General features: G+C 50.3%; 1 protein-coding gene across 2 annotated transcripts in view; it reads left to right on the plus strand.

Moving 5' to 3' along the window:
• Positions 1-16994, plus strand: part of ZNF282 (zinc finger protein 282) — a 28149-nt gene extending 11155 nt beyond the window's left edge. Inside the window, exons 5-8 of one of the 2 annotated variants that reach the window (XM_070515387.1) lie at positions 1681-1800; positions 3378-3494; positions 4649-4762; positions 11714-16994. In XM_070515387.1, the coding sequence (XP_070371488.1) occupies positions 1681-1800; positions 3378-3494; positions 4649-4762; positions 11714-12513 (1151 nt within the window). In that variant the 3' untranslated portion in view covers positions 12514-16994. The remainder of the gene's footprint in view (positions 1-1680; positions 1801-3377; positions 3495-4648; positions 4763-11713) is intronic. The other variant, XM_044764900.2, reaches the window with a different exon arrangement.
• Positions 16995-19937: the final 2943 nt, after the last annotated feature.

Genomic DNA, 19937 nt, shown 5'->3' on the forward strand with positions numbered 1-19937 from the left:
TGGGTGAAGAGAAGAGGAAGGCCAGGCTTGCAGCCTCCCAGGCCTGGCAGCAACCAGCAGTAAGTGACCCGAGGCCTGGGAGCAGCCCGGGCCCAGCCCGAGGCAGGTGGACAAGAGGGTGGAAGGGAGTCTGCACGGACACAGTTTGCTGCTGCCTGGTGCTTCTTGCTTAGTTAGTATCTCCGTATCATCATCCCATTCTCACACAGACCCGTGCATCACAGGCAGACTTACCCTTCAGAGCTTTCTCCTCACTCAAGAAGGAATCACTTGTCTTGAGAAAATCCACTTTCTGAGAGCATTACACTTGGTCAGCATTTCCACCTGGGATGGAAGGTGCTAGGGTTCCAGTCCCAGCTCTGCCCTTGGGGTCTTTTCTCAGGGCCTCAACTCTCTTGTGCAGAGTTGGACCGGGTGAAATGTGGTACTCTCACTGTATTCTCTGCCTTATCGTATGAACTTTCACCTGTCTGTGCCCTCTGTCCTCCTCCTTTCTAAGAGGAGAGCATTGTCACTGAAACTTCCCTTAGAAGTCAGCTCCAGGACAGCCCCCTCCCTCCCAGTCATTTCTCTTTATTGAGATATAATTCACATACGTAAATTCACTCTTTTAAAGTGTGTAATTCAGTGGTTCATAGAGTTGTGCAACCGTTATCACCGTCTAATTCTAGAACCTTTTCATCATAGGAAACCCCATCCCCATTAGCAGTCCCTCTCATTTCCCTTTCCTCCCCAACCCCTGGCAACCACCAGTCGACTCTGTGTCTGCGGATTTGCCTCTTCTGAACATTTCATCTAAATGGCTCGGTCCCCATCTTCAAGCAGTGCAAGTGTTTGAGGTCAGCAGCCGTGGTAACCTCTCACACTTAAAGCACTGTAACCTCAATGGTTCCGCTGAGTTATTATCCATCGCTGTGTGCGAGATGGAACAGGGACCATTATGCCCATTTCGTGGATGCAGTGAACACACTGAGAGCCAGACCGGTCAAGTGACTCATCTGCTGGGCTGGGGGTTGAAACCAGGATTCACGTCTTCCATTTCTCATCTAGTCGCTTTCCTGCTGCCTGAGCTGTCTCCTGCCAGGCTAGTACGTCACACCATAGACCATCATAAGAGGAAAATGCCCTGTTTGTCTTGTCTTGGGGTCTACATAGAAGATATGTCATTGTCTTTTATGCATAAGGATGCTGTGCATTATCCATCCAAAAATGAGGCTGGGTTGCATCTCTTTGCCCAGTCTAACTTCTTACTAATCACATATGTATGTGTGAGTGAGTGCATATGTGTGTGAGTGTGTGTGTCTGTGTCTGGCCAACTCTTTCTGACTGGGGTGAAAAACAAGGACAGATGACTCCTACACAGAGGTCAAACTTATGGCCTCATCCTGATTAGCACCCAACACAACATGGGGCTGTTCCCAGAACTCTCTCCCCACCTTATCTCACCTCATTTAGTTGCTTGGCCTACGCCTTTCAAACATTCATTTGTCCTGAATGTTGATCACTTCTCTGCAAGTAGGACCTTCTGCTCCTTGGGGTACCCTGCAGTCACCCGCAGGAACCCGAGACCCCTGTGCTCTTCCCTGGCAAGTGCTGTCAGCTGTACTCCTCACCCCAAGAATGTCCGGGTGACAGTCATTCAGAAAAAAGACACCAGGTGATGTGATTCTCTGTCTCCAGGAGCAGAACCCCTGGTGCCTGCACAGGACGCATCCTCTCAGGTGAAGCGGGAGGAGTCCCTGTGTGTCCGGGGCCAGCGGGTCCTGGAGGAGAGGGCCATCCCCACAGAGGCCATTTCTGGTGAGTGACTGAGTAGCCTCCCAAACCTGGACGGGAGAGGCAAGGTCCAGCAGGTCTGCAGGCCCCTAGCTCTGTCTGTCGTGTGTGCCAGGCCGACGCGCGAGCTGGGAATGGAAGAGCTGTGGATCCAGGAGGGGCAGAGAAACAGGATTTTCCCATGGCACAAACATGGCACACGGCACTGATGATTTGCGGGCCCATCTGGGCTTAGCTTGTTCTGTTTCCTCTTTTCTTTGTAATATCAGTTTTTAACTATTCCTTCCTCTCCTCGAAAAGCAATATCAGGGCAGAAGTACTGAGTATAAGGCGCTTTATGCGGCTCTGTGGGTAAGGGAATGTAGTGGTCCATAAGACCTGCTCCTGACCGGGAAGAGCTGTTGCTGTTTTACACGAGTATTTACAGGCTGCTGCCTCTGTGCCAGGCACCCGCACGGCTGCAGGCCTGCGGGGTAGACCAGATAGTGTGTCTTAGATGGCATGCCAGCTGGACTCTGTATGCGAGAACTCTGGTAGAACAGATGTATATTAGTCAGAGTTCTCCAGAGAACCAGTAGGGGGAGGGAATGTGTGTGTGTGTGTGTGTGTGTTTGTGTGGAGAGAGACAGATTGATCGATTGTCTGGTTTTAAGGAATTGGCTTCTCAGATTGTGGAGGCTGGTATGTCCAGAATCCGCAGGGTGGGCTGGCAGGCTGGAGACCCAAGCAGTCTGCTGGCTGGATTCTCTCTTCCTCGGGGGAGGTCAGTCTTTTTCTATTAAGCCCTTCAGCTGGTGGGATGAGCCCCACCTGTGTTATGGAGGGTAATCTGCTTTATTCAAAGTCTATCAATTTAAATATTAATCTCATCTAAAAAAAATGCCTTCACAGAAACATCTAGAATGTTTGGCTAAATATCTGGGTACTGTGCCAGCCAAGCGGACACATAAAATTAACCATCACAGATAAATGAACGTACTGTAGCTCTTTACTTATCTACAGGTGAGAGCTCCACAAACCTCACCCCCCTTAGTCATAGGTCAGGGACAACAGCCTCTAAGCAGAGGAAAGCCCGTGCTGTTGTTATCGGGCATGTTCCTGGAAAGCATCACGGTGTTTCTGTCTTCAAAGAGATCTTTAAGAGAGAAGGAGGCAATAAAGGGCCAATGACGTTTAATAGACTGCAGAAGAAAGAAGATGTAGGATACATCTTAGAAAAATCTTGTTAAAATGTTTAGGATCAAAGGCTTTGTGGAAGGTGCTGCTTTCCTGGAAAGTCACCTCGTGAGGAGTACCTCTTTCCGTGGTGGTGCTCAGTATTCAAGCATGAACCTCACTCTAAGGATGTTGGTTTCTGAAGCACAGAAAGATGTTCCTGAGGTCATCGTTATGTCCCTCCCCCATAGTATCCACTTATTTGCAGCAAAAGTCCCATTAATTGGGGCCAAGCTGACTTAAACCTATAATTAATTAGCATATAATTTAATGATACCTGATTTTTAAGGAAAAGAAATAATTTTATGAAGTGAGAGATGTATTGAAAGCATCACCTTGTGGGCCTTTTCGTGTCCCCTAACGCCTGTGCTGCTCTGTCCCACAAGCAGACTCACCAGCCTCTGCCCAGGACCTCCTGTCCCGGATTAAACAGGAGGAGCACCCGTGCGTGTGGGATCAGCAGGATTTGGCAGAGAGAGATATTCCAACGGACCCCAATTCAGGTGAGCGAGATGCCAGAGTGGACATCAAGGACAGGCAGCCCCTTGGCCGCCTTTCGTAAGTGGTGGGAAATCAAGCTGACTGAGTCATATTTGGTTAAAGGTCGATAAGAGGCTCAGAGAATAAAATACAACATGTTCCTCAGTTTGTGACTTTGTGTACAGATTTTGGGATATAGCCATTAGTAAAGTGGAGGGGATCTTTTTAAAGGAATCATTAAATCGATAATTTGTTGTGTCACTGTAAGTGATACTAAAATTATTTCAGCACTGATTTTTGAACAATAAATATAACCAAAAAGCCTCTTAAAAGTTGTCTATATTTCTGTGACAGAAAGAAAGAAATTGCCATTTTTCTGGAATTTTTCTTAAATAAATACTAACTAGTTAGATATCTTCCATGAAACTTGTAGGGAGGGTCCAGGCACATAGGGAAGCATAAAAGAACAATAGGAAAGCTGCACCCGCCTGGGGCCATGTGTGTATGTGTGTGTGTGTGTCTGTGTGTTCACATAGGCTCACAGAGCTGGAGAAATCCAATGTCATCTCACTTGCTAGTTATGACCCCAAAGTCTCATCCCACCCCACATCCCAGGAGGAGAAGACCAGACGTAAAGTCTAGCATCCCTTGTAGTTTGTCAGTTCTGCCACTTTACAATGAGGAATCGAGGGGTCCAGGGCAGAAGGGAAGGCTGACCCTTCCTGATAACGGGCCGCCGTCGCCACTGCAGTTCTTACAATGAACTTTGCTCGCTGCTTCTGCCATTGCTGATTCTTAAGTCCTGCCACTCATCCACAAGTCCCGTGGGCCTTCAGAGACCAGACTTCCCCGACCTGTCCTGGACCACAGGTTGCTCTGGGGCTCGGTGACAGAGCTGGAGGAACTAGGTTCTAATCCTGGCTCCAGCTCTGCACAGACTTTGGGACGAGCCTCGTCTTCTCTGGCCAATTTGAGATGTAGCAAGCACAAGTGAGATCCCATTTATGAAGGCATTTGACAGGAGGAGGACGGCCGGTAAATGAAACACAGACACACAACCACCACGTGCCCTGCGAGTCGGAGCGGTGGCGTTTGCATGTAGTGGTTTTCAAACCTTTTTGAGAGGATGCTCAGTGGAAATGAACAGAATCTAAGACTGCCGTCTTTCCATGAACAGAGTCTCTGATCTCAGCACATGACATTTTGTCATGGATCAAGCAGGAGGAGCAGCCATACCCGTGGGGCCCACGCGACTCAATGGAAGGAGAGCTTGGATTAGATTCTGGCCCCAGTGAGTAACGCGCCCCCGGGACTCTTGGGTATTTTGTCCAGGGGGTTGGTTCTCACCTCAGCCCACCCCCTGACAGGGTGATGTTCTCTATGGGAGCCTTCCAGTGGTCTGCACCAAAGCACTGTCCCCTTTCCTTTTGGAGGATGGCAGCTGTGTTCACTTCCTGGGGCTGTCTTAAAGGACCGCAACTGGGTGGCTTACAACAACAGAAATGTATTGTCTCACATTCTGGAGGCCGGAAGCCAGAGATCCAGGGGTCAGCAGGGCCCTGCCCTCTCGGAAAGCTGCCGGGGACTCCTTGCTTGCCTCTTGCTAGCTTCTGGTGTTTGTTGGCAATCTTTGGCATTCCTTGGCCTGTGGGAGCATCAGCCCAATCCTTCGTCTTCATATGGTGTTCTCGGTGTGTCTGTGTCTTCACCTGGTAGTCTTATAAGGACACAAGCCATACTGGACCAGGGCCCACCCTGCTCCAGTGTGACCTCACTTTAACTAAATACATCTGGAAAGAGCCTATTTTGAAATAAGTTTGCATTCTGAGGTACTGGGGGCTTGGATTTTGACTTATCTTTTTGGGGGGATATAATTCACTCCATAGCAGCAGGGAAAGGAGAGTGGGCTGGGAGAGAGCTGAGCCACTGGTGCCTGAGCAGGAGTTGATGACAGCAGGTGGCTCACATACTAGGAAACGCTGGCCAGAGGACCCAAGGCAGCCCTGAGCTGACATCCTAGCATGCCTGGTGAAGATACTGATGCTCAAATAGGGAGAGGGGATTTCTTTTCCCCCAACAGGTATGGGACCAAACATCTTGCTGACTTTGGTCTCTTGGGTCTTTCTTGATGCTCTATTTATTGGCCAGTGACCTCCGACATGTGTTCACAGATTATTTAACACTCTCAGCATCAGGCTAGCATTCCTTGCCAGACCCAGTACCATCGTCTTGCCCTCAGGACAGCTGACTTAGTGTCTTCTGGTCGATCAGAGTATTGAAGGGGCAGCTAAATATATGTTCCTTTTCCATACTCCTGACACGTTCCAGGAGCTTAAAAGCCATGTAAGAGCTGAGGACATAGGTTATTTCTGATCTGAAAGGCCATTTTAGGCTCAGGTAAGAGGATCCCACCCTCGGAGACAACTTAATTCAGTCTGGAGGAGCAGGGTAGGACTGGAGGAATGGGCAGGGATGGGAGAGGAACAGTGTATGCCCTAGTTTAAAATAGAATTTAAAGTGGTCCTCTTTCTAACCTGTTGGTGGGGTGGGATGAGACAGGGAAAGCCAGGAGACTAACCATGAGGACAGGAAGAAGTGACAGCCGTCGATTCCACTTCATTCTCTAGAGCGCCCAGGCCACTGTTTCTAGCTGTGGCCTTGAAGGCATAGGTACCAGTTCGTGAAACATGCCAGGAAATTCTGCCCCAACCTTTGTCTCTCAGTGCTGCCTTCTGGCTTTTCCAGGTCAGATAGGAGCATGTGGACCTAGAGGAGCCTTTTCCTGGGGACCTGTGTGGTTGTGGGGACAGATCTAGAAAAGCCTGTATGGAAATTGCAAGGCTTTGCAAATTACTATACTATTGTACATCTTCAGTTTGGATTGCCAAGTCATAGAACAATTTGCCTTGTGATGTTTTATCTCTGGGAGGCCTTCAAACCTTAGCATTTGGGAGGAGATGCCCAGAATTTGGGAGGGGGGGAGTGGTATCTGGAAATGCTGCTCCTGCCTGCCCAGGCATTAAAGCCTCTCACCAGAGCTTCTCGTCCTTCCCCCAGAGTGGGCCTGCCTTTCACACCTTAGTGTGGGAGCGTGAAATTAGTGTCTCACCTGTGATTTCTTTGAGGTTTAAAACCCACCTAGTGTTGTGGTTGCCAAGGACAGCCGGATGGGCTTTGGGTAAGACATGGTATCATGTGGCAGGGTCTTCTGGAGAGGCTTTGGAGGGGGAGAGAGCAGTGAGGGTAGAAAGTAAAACACAGAAATATGTGATGCGTGTCCCTGCCAGCCTCCTTCCGCAGCCCTGGGATACGCAAGAGAAAGACCTAGTGTCCTGTTTTTTTGTTTGTTTTTTTGTATATGTGAGGAAGATTGGCCCTAAGCTAACATCTGTTGCCAATCTTCCTGTTTTTGCTTGAGGAAGATTGTCACTGAGCTAACATCTGTGCCAGTCTTCCTCTATTTTATATGTGGGATGCTGCCACAGCATGACTTGACGAGCAGTGTAGGTACATGCCCAGGATCCGAACCTGGGGCTGCCAAAGTGGAGCACGTGAACTTAACCACTATGCCACTGGGCAAGCCTACTGGTGTCCTGTCTGACTTAAAGTCAGACTTCAGCCTAACTGGACATTACATTTTAGTAAAAAGGATTCTTCATTTTATATATCAATAAGCATGTATTAGTCTCTAACTGCTCTCTGACAGTTAGTGTAAGACAGGAAAAAAATCTAGTTCACCCAAAGTTAGTGTGCATGAGGTGCCATCGAAGCAGGAAGTATGAGTAGGACATTGGAGTCCAGTGGCTACCAAGTGCTTCTGGAGTGAGTGGTGGTCAGGAGCCTAGAGCTGGACCACCCTACCTAGATGCCAACACTTACAGAACCTGATTTGAAAGCGCCCTCCTGAAATTCCCACATTATTGACTGCCTTGGGTTAAAACGGTGGTTCCAACCTTTTTTAGTTTCTATTATTTAACAAATATCTACTTAGTGCCTACTCTGTGCCCTGCAGTATGACAAGCACTTGGAATAAGCAGTGAAGAAGGACCAGGGACCTTTCCTTTTGTGGGATGGTGATGGAGAATAAGCAAGCCAACAGCAAACAAGATAAAGTCAGAGGGTGCTAAATGAGAACGACTTAGGGAAAACAGGAGGATGGGAGTGGGGGCAGGAGGGCTAAGGCAGGAGCGACCTCAATGGGGAAGAAATACTGTAGTGTGTTGACCATAGGACTGTTTGAGAAGAGAAGACCAGAGAGGGAGGGTGGGGGCAAAGGCCATGTGGCTTCAGGGGCTGAGGTTGGAGTGATAGGCTGGGAGGAACCTGACCACTTATGACCTATGGGCCAAGTTAGAGTTTGGATTTTATTCTAATATGAAAGGAGCCTAACAGAGGGCTTAAACAGGGCAGTGACATGATCTGGCTTACATTTTAAAAAGAGAAGTTCAGGAATGGACTGGAGTAGGTTGGGGAACAAGAGCCAGAAACAGGGAAACGATTTAGGAAGCTAACGGAGTTGGTACAGACCAGGTGGAGACGTGACAGTTGGTCAGAGTTGGATGGTAGCAGTGCACATGGAGAGAAGTGGACGGATTCAGGATGTACTTTGGAAATATAACTGATGGATTGTATGTGGTGGATGAGGAGTCAAGAGTGACTCCTAGGTTCGGGTCCTGAAGAACAGGGTGAGTGGAGGTCTCTTTGCTAAAATTGTGAGCCCTTGAAAAGAACCACTTAGGCTGTGTAAATCAAGTGTTCTACCTTGGACCTGTTAAGTTTGAAATGACATCCAAGTAGCAGTGTCAGGTAGCAGATGAGCATGGGAGTCTGAAGTTCAAGAGAAAGCTCAGGACTAGATTGGTTAGGGAGTTATAGGTTGCAGTGACTTGTGACACCAACTACCTGGAATTAGGTCAAACCAGCCAGATGAAATGCCCCATCCTCCACAAGACTGCTCTCACCAGCTGCAAGTTCAAGGGTCCCCAGACCACCCTCACTTCTCATCACCTGGCACAAATTAACCCCTCAGGTTCAGTAATCCACTAGAAAAACTCACAGAACTCAGGAAAGCACTATACTTACGATTAGTTTTATTAGAGCAAAAGGATTCAAATCAGAACCAGCCAAAAGGAGAGATCCACAGGACCAACCCTGGGAGAGTCCTTAACACAAAGCTTCTGTCGTCTGTTCCCCCTGGAGTAAGGCGTGTCACCCTCCCAGCAGTGACTTGTGACAATACTCAGGGTATTGCCTGCTAGAGAAGTTTATCCGAGCTCTGTGTCCAGAGTTCTTACTGGGGCTTCTTTACATACGTATGATTGATTGAATTATTGGCCATGAGGTTGAACTCATTCTCCAGCCCCTGTTCCCTCCCTGGAGGTTGGGCTCCAAGCCCCAACCCTCTAATCATGTGGTTGGTCTCTGGCATGTCCAGCTCCCATCTGAGTCATCTTGTTAACTTAAACTATCTAGGGGCCCACCATGAGTCACCTCGTTATCGCAAACCATCAGGGTAAACATCAGGGCCTACCTCGAATAACAAAGACACTCCTACTGCCCAGGAACTGAGGACACAGACCGGCCAAATTGTTACATGGAGGTTATTTTAAGGCTGAGGATTGTATGAGATCTAGGGGGAGTGTAGACAAAGAATTAAAGAGACCCCAGGTGTGAGCTGGGAGCAAACCAGAGGAGCATGGAGTCACAGAGGCTAGGAGAAGAGAACCTCTCAAGAGAGAGGGAGGGGTTAATTATGTCAAACGGGATGAGGGGTTGAGTTTGCAGGACAGGAAGAGGCATTTGGATTTGGCAGGTTGGAGGTTGTTGGTAACCTTGACAAAAACTGTTTCAGTGGCGTGCTGGGACATGCCTGATTGTAGTAGTCTCAAAGAGAAGGGAGGTGAAGAAGTGGTGAAAGCAAGTATAGATAACTCTTACAGAATATTGCCGTGAAAAGGAACAGAGGAATAAGATGAGATGGTAACTGGAGCAGGGGAGCCACGGGGTCAAGGGAGGATGTTCTTTTAAGGTGGGAAATACTGGACCATTGTGGCTGGTAGGATGTTCTTAACCGCTCTAGAACCCTGATTCAAATTGCCTGAAAGAGTAAAGACGTTTGTTCTCTTACATAACTAGAGGTTGTTCAACTGCAGCCTCAGTTGATTTGAGGACACAACTTCGTCATCAAGGACCCAGGTTCTTTCCAACTGTCTGCTCAGCCATCCTTGGCGGGACTGGGCAAGATGGCCGCAGCTGTTCCCAGCAATCACACCCAGACCCAGAGGAAGAGGAAAGGCCATCCTTTTTCCTGTGCTCTCTCTAAGGAGTGAGGAAACTTTCTCAGAAGCCTCCCAGCCAACTCCTCCTCACATCTCATTGCCCAGAATGTCGTCACGTGCTTATGTCTGACACAGTTACTAAGCCAGTGAGCTCCAGAGTAAAAGTCCCTGAGTGAGAGGCTGGAGGAGGTGTGACATAATCCTCGCAGAGTGGGAAAGGGGGACACACTGAGAAGTGAGGTGGGATGCCAGGCTGGGGGGGCGGGGCCCTTCTGAGATGTGTGTGATTTTCTGCAGCCATCCTCAGCTGCGTGAGTGCGCTCGCAGTGTTGGGGTTCCCCAGGCAAGCAGAACAGAAGAGAAGGGACAGAGGCATTACGGGTGTTTCATAGCAAGTGACAGCTGTGTTGACCGCAGAGCTGGTCAGGAAGGGAGAACAAAGGTCAGGGGGCATGATGGGACGGTAGCAAAAGGGGACGGATGCTCACACTGAGTTTGAAGAATTATCAGAGAAGGATTAGGGTTGTTTTGAGTTGGGTTTCCTGGGAAACAGTCCCTGAGATGGAGGTTTCCTTGCACGTGGTTTCTGGGAGTCCTCTTGAGAATAACGCCTTTGAAGGAGCGAGAGTAGCAGGTTGGGTAGAGGGAGAAGCAGCGCCCACAATGCAGCTGCCCCAGAGGCCAGAGCCAGTCCCAGAGGACCGAGGGATGGCATCCCGGATGAAGTCAGGAGAGCCACTTTGGCCTCTCCCCTGGCCAGTGTCCTGTGGAGCTGGTTCTCTGCCAGGTCGGTTCTGATTGGGATAGAGAGGGGCTGGCTGGGCCCAGTCTATTTAGGGATGTCATGTAAGCAGGACAGGCCTCAGTCAGCCTCCCACGAGCAGGGGGGTTGGGTGGAAGCGCGGCAGATGTGGCCTGAGGAGTGGCCTCCAGGAGCAGACGCCAGGGTCCTGGGCAGAGGACTGAAAGGGATGCTGACAAGAGATGGGGGACAGAGCGCGAGCGTCACTTTCTTGACCCTTCTTCTGCAGCTGCCCCTAAACGGGGGAGGGGCTCCTCCAGGGAGGAAGGACTATGACTGGGGCGATCCGGGAGGTGAGGGAAGGTTTGGGAATGAGAAGGCTCCCGAATATAGTCAGCAAACAGAACAGTTCCTCAGTCAGCAGGCGGAGTCCTGGGCCCAAGGTCCCTGCCCTGATGCTCAGAGCCTGGACTTGTGACCCCTCAGTAGTGGAGAAGTGTGGACTTGGGGGCGCAATGCAAAGGCATCATTGCAGAAGCAAGATCAGTGCTTCCTGGGGAGGCTGGCTGGGCAGCCACTTCCACACAGGGCTACGGAGAGCCCCAGGCTCGTGGGGTCGGGGACCAGGGTGGGACTCACACCAACCCAGCTTACCGTGCTGCTGACAAGTCTGAAGGCCACTTGCTTAGTGGAAACCCGACTGCAAAGGGAAGGGTGGTCATGGTCCCAGCTCCCTGCCTTCCGTTCCTGTAGACCTCCAGACCAGGCTTTTTACCTTGGAGAAGTTGTGGCAAATTCTTTCTCTTCAGTCGAGAGATTCTCCTTTGATAAATTAGCCTGGACGTCAGAATACAATAAAGGCTTATTTCCAGGCAGTTCTGCCTTCCGCATAGCCCCCAGCCACCCCCGCCCCCCCAATGTGGAGGGGTTCCCTCTCCTAGCTGGGGGCTACCTGCTGGACCCGCTTCTGGTGCTCTACAGCCGGCTGGTGCTCTGCAGCCGGCGGCTTTGGGCAGGTCAGAGGGTCAGGGAGCCCTAGAGCCATACAGGACACGACCGCTTGCCTTGTTCAATCCCCTCATTTTTTAGAGAAACTGAGGCCCAGATAGCCTGTGACTCACACGAAGCCACAGAGCAAGTTAGTTAAGGACCTGGGCCCCCTCGCAGGGACGGCGGCAGAGCACCGTGAGCATGTCACTTCTTCGTGTCTCCTCCTCCCCAGGTGACAGCCTGCTGATGGTGAAGAACCCCGCCCCGGCCCCGCCGCAGCCGCAGCCCCAGCCCGCTCCGCAGAGCCTGCCCCCGCTCCCGGCGGCCGAGAACCCGGGCGGCGCCCCGAGCCGCGGCGCGGCCGGGCTGCTGGACGACGGCTTCCCTGCGCCGGCCCGGGAGCGGGGCGCGGCCGGGGCGCAGGCGGGCGGGGAGGGTGGCGGCGCGGGCGGGGGCCCGGGCGGGGGCGGCGCGGGCGGCGGCCCGGGCGGCGGCGGGGGCTGCGGCAGCTGCTGCCCGGGCGGCCTGCGGCGGAGCCTCCTCCTGCACGGCGCGCGCAGCAAGCCCTACTCGTGCCCCGAGTGCGGCAAGAGCTTCGGCGTGCGCAAGAGCCTCATCATCCACCACCGCAGCCACACCAAGGAGCGGCCGTACGAGTGCGCCGAGTGCGAGAAGAGCTTCAACTGCCACTCGGGCCTCATCCGCCACCAGATGACGCACCGCGGCGAGCGGCCCTACAAGTGCTCCGAGTGCGAGAAGACCTACAGCCGCAAGGAGCACCTGCAGAATCACCAGCGGCTGCACACGGGCGAGCGGCCCTTCCAGTGCGCGCTCTGCGGCAAGAGCTTCATCCGCAAGCAGAACCTGCTCAAGCACCAGCGCATCCACACGGGCGAGCGGCCCTACACATGCGGCGAGTGCGGCAAGAGCTTCCGCTACAAGGAGTCTCTCAAGGACCACCTGCGCGTGCACAGCGGCGGCCCGGGCCTCGGTGCACCGCGGCCCCTCCAGGCGCCGCCGGAGCGAGACTAGGGCTGGGCTGGGGGCGGGGAGGGCCCGGCGGCAGGAGCAGGGGGTGGAGGCGGGCCTGGGGGCGGCCTGAGGATCCACCGTCCTGCCTGTGGTTCTCCCCCTCCCTCTGCCCGCCACCTGCTGGAAATCGGGAACAGGTATTGCACTCCAGACAGGGTCCCCCGAGGGTTGGGCAGGGGTCCCCTAGACCTGTCTGGCCTAAATGGACAGCCCAGCTCATCTCATAGGGTGGACCAAGGGGCCGGCTGAGCAGCTTCCCGCGGGGAGGGTGCCAGAGGGACAACGACGGGGTGAGGGGCCTTGGGCACCCCCCTCAGACAGCTCGTGTGCCCATTTGGCCTTTGGGGTCACAGATTGTGATCAGGGGAAGCAACGGGGGAGTCTGGGCACCCTCTGAGATAAGGAAGTAAGGTCCTAGGGTTAAGGGGCGCTGCAGAAGGAAGCGGAAGGTGACGGTGAGGTGAGGGATGTGCTAAGGGTTACTAACATCTCCGATGACAACACTGCCTCGCGTTTGAATAGCGCTTTATACTTTTTTAAACGTGTTTTCTATCCGTTATCTATTTCGCCCTTAGCCTATCCCTCTGAGGTAGGTGGAGTAGGGTTTTCCTGACTTGGTAACTCAGGAAAGTGAGCTGCAGCTGAGATGGTTTACCCAAGGTCACACAAAAAGAGTGGCAGGGCTGGGCCAGGCTCTGCACCCCAGCGCAGTGTCCCCACCACACACTCTGCCTACCTCCGTGGTCTGAGAGACCTCTCTGGCCTTGCCTCTTCTGGTCTCTCTCCTCTCTCTGTCCCCTGACCCACCAAAAATAATCAGAAGCAACAGGGGGCCAACTCATGTGCTTACTTGGAATGGGGAGCAGATTGGCGACGAAATGCCCCAAGTTGTGCTTCTGAAAGGCTCTTATGTGGGCACTCCTGGGCAGAAGGGCCCCCTGCCCCCAGCCTGCCCTCCCCCGCTCCAGTCCCTCATCTGGTGCAGCAGCATCTTTGCACTGCACAGTAGTGACCTGGCCCTCCAGAGGCAGCTGGCGCCCTGGGTCAGACCTCACCCTGATGATTTATTCCAGTTTCCCAGGGCAGAGGGGTGAGGGAGAGGCTCGTGCTGCAGGAGCAGCCATCGAGGAAGTGAGTCTCTCCAGGAGGGCCAGGCAAGTGGGTGCTAGAGTCTGAGAGCCCTCAGTTTCTCTCCTGCCCTGAGCCTCCCAACTGGTGCTATCTGTTAACTGACCATGCTCACGGACATGGACACAGACCCTACCATGCTCCAGACCCTGCAGGCGCCCCAGGACGCGCCCAAAGGACTCCCTTTCGTGTTGGTGCATCTGCTCCATGGTCCCAAGGGGAGACAGGCTCCATTTCTGCGTCTTGCATCGCCAGGCACTGGGGTGGAGTGGCATGCCCCAGGACCCTTGTTTGTGTCAAGAATGACTTTTCCTGCTCCTCCCATCGATTCTGCTTCTCTCCCAGCCAGGGAGCACAGTGGGCAGCCAGCACCTGGCACCACGTTCGTGAGCGCTCTGCTTCTGCCCTTCCCCTCATCTGCACCGCTCTGCTTTCCTCAGACCCCTTTTTGCCATGCAAAGGGAATTCTTGAAATTAAATAAAAGGTGTCCAGATTGCAGACTGCATGTTCACGAGCCCGGAGGGTTCTCCAGTGTGGCTTCGTATGGGAAAGCCCCCCTGGACTGGAATCCAGCTAACGAGGATTTCTTCTTTTCTTCATTTTTGCTTTTTGAAGGAGGCAAATCTTAAGAAATCAAGTTGAGATGAGAAATTAAACATAGAGAAGTTCAGTGGAGTTTTGTTAGAGCAGAAGGGGGCACTCCAGTGTTTTGGTTGGGAGGGGGCGGTATTCTGCTTTTCAAAAGCATATGCAGAAAATTAATATTTTCATAATCTAAATCATGGAAAATAAGACCCACAAAATTTTTTTTGGCTGTTGAGAGTATGAAGAAGGGGGGAAAATCACTATTGAGACATGGGTTTGAAACATTTGAGCACACAGCTCAAACCTATCCCTTTATTTTACCCTGAAGGAGCTGATTCCCAAAGAGCTTTAGTGACTGAGTGAGTGGGAGAGCCAAGACTAGAGTCTGGTTTCCTGCGTCCTGTGGTGGACCCACTGCACCCGGTGCCCATCAGCTACACCACGAGCCTCCAGCACCGGCCCCGGGAGAGCCCTAGAGTGCCCTCCACCTGGAGCTCAGCAAAGGTGGTGATACTCAGTGTGGACCTCTCCCAGGCAGCAAGGATCCTCTCTGTGGACCCTGCAATCCAGTCCACTTACTGAAGCAGGACAGGGGTCTTGCTTTGGGGATGGATTTTTATTTTCCTTCTGATAATGTGTTAATTAAAATTAACTATTTTAATTAAAAATTAATGCATGCAGTAAAAATTCAAATGGTAAAAAAAAAAAGACACAATGAAGAGTAAAACTCTTTCCTACCTGACTCCCTGTTGGGAAGCATTTGCTGCTAAGAGCTGCTTGTATGTCTTTCCAGAATTGGAGAAGTCAGGGCCTGAAGGGTGCATTGCTTGGGGCAGGGGAAAGGAGGGGGGAAGCATTGTGGGATGAGGATGAAACATGGCAGCGAGGCAGCAATTGGGATTGTAAGGCAGGAGGCTGGAGTTGCCAGTTGAGTCACAGCCCGGCCACGGAGGGCCTTGAATGCCAGAGCTGTTGCATAGATAGGCTGCCAGTGAGCCTGAGATCCACTGTGCCACAGACCCCCTGAGAGCCCCCTTAGAACTCCATAGAAGCAGAGTGCATAGCTCTAAAAGAAGGTCAGAGGATGAAAATGGAAGTCTTGAGAAGGCAAGTTGAAGCTACATACCAGTGAAAATGAAAAACCACAGGTAAAGGTATCTTACGATCAAGGGTTTGGGTACCATAACTGGCTCTCTGAGATCTGGTTCCTGGATATTGCATTTTGGCAGAGAGTAAGGGGGAAAAGGAAATGTCATACCAGGCCCAAGATGAACCAGCCTGTGCCAAATTTTACAGTATTGGTCCATCTGATTGTTAGAAAAGCATGTAACAGAGCATCCTAGCAGGCCGGGGCCCTGATGGGCATGGTTGGGAAAGGCCATGGCATTCCATGTGCCACTGACTCCTTAGGGAGCCATTAAGGAAGGAGATTTCTAAAGCAGTAATTCTCGGGAAGAAGGGTCCTGGGTGTATGTCAGAATCTCACCCTACCCGACCCTGTGAGGTTTCCTTAGGTGCCCTTCCATAAAATCTAGCGAGGTGCTGGCACTGTGTCCTAAAGGTTGAGAACCTCTGTTCAAACCTCTTTAGGCATATATTAAACCCACATCATCCCTCAGCATAATCATTTCAGTAGGTTTACTATCTCCTATTCTGAAAGAAGACTGTCGTTGAGTTGTCTCCCGTTCAAGATTCAAGGGAGATCCTATATCCAGACTTAGAAGTATAAGCCAGTGTTGGTTACCTGACTGTTCCTGCTCCTTCCATCCCTAGGGGGTCCATGTCCTTTAACAGTAAAGTGGCTTGAGTCCCCATCCTACATGTAGTGTCAAAACCAGCAGCCTGTGCCCCACATCTCAAGGATTTGGGGGTGAGGAGAGGTTTGTTTTCCTTTGTTAACTCGTGCTTTTTGGATTCTCAGATTCACGTGTCTCTGCCTTCACGCTGCTGGTGCTCTCAGCTCGGTGTTACCCCAGGTGGTGGAGCTCTGTGCTTTTCCTCTGTTGCCTTCCCCAGATAAGATACTTCTGCGTGGTAGACTTATCCTTCAGAGGTTACAGAGAGGGTCTCATAGCCTAGTGCATGATCCCTTAAAAGACCTTGAACCATTCTGACCGTCAGGAGTTTCTCAGAATTCGCCTCTCCCCTTCTCAATCTTGTATCTTCCCTGCCTCTCCAACGAGTAGCTCCTCTCTCCCAGGATACCCAGGGAAATCCCCAAATCATCACTTACTATGGAGAGCAATTTACTTCTATCTTTGCTCACCTTCTGCCTTTAAAGCCTTGCCCTGGGGTCTCTTCTTCCATAATTAAAATGGCCAGTAAAACTCTTTTGCTAAACAAAACACTGTTTTCTCCCTCTGAGGAATTCTGTACCAGTTTTTAATCAATCAATTAATGAAGTTTTGAATAGATTTTTACATTAATATATTCAAGATTTTAAATGTATAAAAGGATGTGCCATAAAAAATCTTGTTACCCAGTCATCCAGTTACTCTACTGGAGGCTGACAGGCCAACCAGGAAAAAGGAGAAGTTTCTGGAAGGAGCTTGGAATCATTCAGACTCGGGAACAGTTGCATAACCAATCCGGGACAGAGATAAAAGTTGTCACTCATCTCTGCTTCTTTGTGTGTGTTGGGATCATTCTTTCAAACCAAGTTACTCCAAAAAAAAAAAAAAGGGGGGAGACAGGACTGTTCCTGACTAATATTTACAGCTTCACCAGAGAGGAAATTAACTTGTTCCCTCAGCTCCACTTAGAAAAATTCCAAGGAAGGGGGGGAGGGCCGGAAAAAAAAAAAAAGAAAGAAAAATCCCAAGGAAGAAATCTGATTGGTCCAGCTTAGGTCATATGTCCACCCCTGGCTCAATTACTGTGGCCAGGAGGCAAGGGTGCTACGATTGGGCTGGCTTGAGTCAGATGCCTGCCCTTCAGTCATTGTGACGGGGCTGGAATTGTCATGGAACAAGATGGCAGCACCCATTCAAATTACAAGGCTAGGGCCCAGGGGAGAGCTGTCCCCAAAGAGAAGGAGGTGCATTTATGCCCAGAGGAAAGGAGAAGTGCACAGCTGACAAAGTGAACAGATATCCACTACACACATATATACAGCAGGGGGCAGCTTGAGCCAAGGTGTGTTCATTTTAGGATTCTCACTGACCTGGAAGCCTAGAGGGGCCTGCTCCCCAGGGGGTTATTTATGCAAAAGAAGGAGCACAAGAGACATGGTCCCTGCCATCTAGAGACTTGCAGGATAGCAAGGGGAACAGAATAAAAAGGGTCTCAACTAAGTGGAATAAAGCTGTGGTCAATAAACTTTCCTGAGTGAAAAAATGTTTGGCCATACATATATGTTAAAATATATGCTGTAAGTCATACACAATAGAAAATTTAAAGGACAAGATAAATATTTTTAAGGCATTTTTAATTTTATATTATTTGTGATTCAAAGAATACTTTTTTCTGTCACAAAACATGAGGGTGTGGGTGAGATAATGTCTAAGGTCACCTTCAGCTCTGCATGTTACAGTCACGTTCCACAGATGTAGAGAGGACAGGATGCAGGTACTAAGAGTGCATTTTCTTGACTCCTCTAATCTCTACTACGACCAATGAGAATAATTATAACCTCATGTAAAACTTTATTTAAAGGCATGTGTCAAGATCTGAGTGTCACTGAGAAAGGACAAATGGGTAGCTTCTAGGAGACACAACAAGATGACATTTATCTTGGTGAATTCATTGCAGTTCAAGGCTTGGGCCTTGCCAAAGCAGAAACAAACCAGAAACGAGAAATTGCCTGTCCCTGAGTGCTTGTTATATGCCAGGCGTTCAGCTACGTAAGCACTTTACTTAGACATGTTATTTTTTTAAATTCCATCAACCACTCTAGGATGTGGTGTTCGTGTTCTCAGTGGGAAGACACTGAGGCAGAGTGAGCCTAAGCCACATCACTTAGTAAGCAAAGGAGCCAGGATGCAAACCATAATAGCGATAGGAGTGCTTCTTGAGCGCTTAACCTGTGACAGGCACTGTTCTAAGCACTTGAGTTGAACTAACGTAATCTGCACAGCAACTCTTTGAGATAAGCTACTATTCTTTCCCACTAATAGTGCGGAAATAGAGGTACCGAGGGGTTAATGACTTGCCCAAGGTTCACATCTGGTAAGTGGCAGAGCTGGGCTGGGGACCTGGATGGTCTCACTCCTCAGCTCCACTTTCTAAATCACTGTGCTACACCATCTCCACAAGCCCGCGAGACTGCAAACCAGTGCCTGGTGCTGCCTCCCTTGCTCAATGGAATTTTGATCTAAATATTTTTCCAGAGTTCCAGACTCAGAGTCAGGGATGCTCAATCATGCTGACTCTCCTGAGATTGATGGATAAGCCAGAGTATCAGTTAAATAGTTCCTAGGAGTACACCAGACATTTGCATCAGCCTGACCCTCATATTGTCTCCCAGTAGCTACACAGGAAACTGCATCCTCCGAAGGCTGCCTGGTGAGCACAAGAAACAGAATAGAGGGCATGAGTTCTATAACTTAATGACCTCGGTATCCTATGTTCTGACCTGTCTGTCTCCACAGTCGTGATACATTTTTTCTCTGTATCTGACAGTAAGTTTTTGTTGGCCTGAGACAGTGGATCAGGCCCCCGACCGTATCTCTGTGGCTGTAGTTACCTCAGCCTGGCCCATTCTTTCTTTAGATGAATTAATGATTCAGTCAATCCTCTGTCTTTTCCTGGAGTTGACTTTTCCTATTCTTACTCTCTGATTCACCATCCAATCATTCAAAACTACTTACGAGCACTTTTGTGTGCAGGAAATAGAGGATATAGTGGAGGGACATTTTAGTGAAGGAGACAGAATTAACATGTAAACTAATGAAAAACGAGATTGTTTCAGATGGTGATAAATGCTATGAAAAATTTCAAAGACGGTAGCTAGATTGAGCATGGGGATGGAGGAGGTGTTGGGCTGTAGACAAGGTGAACAGGGAATGTCTCTCAGAGGAGGTGAAGTCTGAACTGAGCCCTGCATGCTAAGAAGGAGTCAGTCATGTGAGCTTTCTGTGGATCTTAAGAGTTTAGTTCTCAGGGGAAGCGCTTCATGCCTATCATTCGAGGTGGCAGTCCATTGCCTGACGATGTGACACAAAGTAGGCAAGTATGGCTGCAGTAGTGTTGTGTATTGGGTGATCAATTGGTAATGCAGCCATGCCTTCCAAAGCAAACTGTGAACTCGTCATCTAACAGGTAGGGTACTGGCTGGATTAAATATTTGAAATCGGGGCTATCTAGGATTTTCCAAGGAATGTGATTGCCATAACTAATAGGCTACAGTGGGTTGGCCTGGGCACCTGACCCTACACTTTGATATGGGAAGTACGTCTCCAGCTTCTAAAAAGCCAAATAACAGGTAAAATTTTGAAATAAAACCACTTGCCATTTGGGACTAAACTTCTTTTCCCCAACTAGATTATATGTTCTTCCCTCAGAGCAAAGTCTGAGTTTTATACATTGAATCCCTCAAAGCGCCTAGCAGAGTGGTGGGTTATATGTGGGACACACAAAGGCCAGTGGGTTTGCCTTAAATTTTGAACCTGCGCTGGACTTGGAGGGTCTCGCACGCTCTGGCCCGGAGCGCCGAGCTGCTGTTCACCCTCCTGCCGAACGGGGGCGCAGTGGGAATCCCGCGCGGTGAGGA

This window comes from Equus asinus, chromosome 1, assembly GCF_041296235.1.
Source record: "Equus asinus isolate D_3611 breed Donkey chromosome 1, EquAss-T2T_v2, whole genome shotgun sequence".
NCBI classification, from domain to species: domain Eukaryota; kingdom Metazoa; phylum Chordata; class Mammalia; order Perissodactyla; family Equidae; genus Equus; species Equus asinus.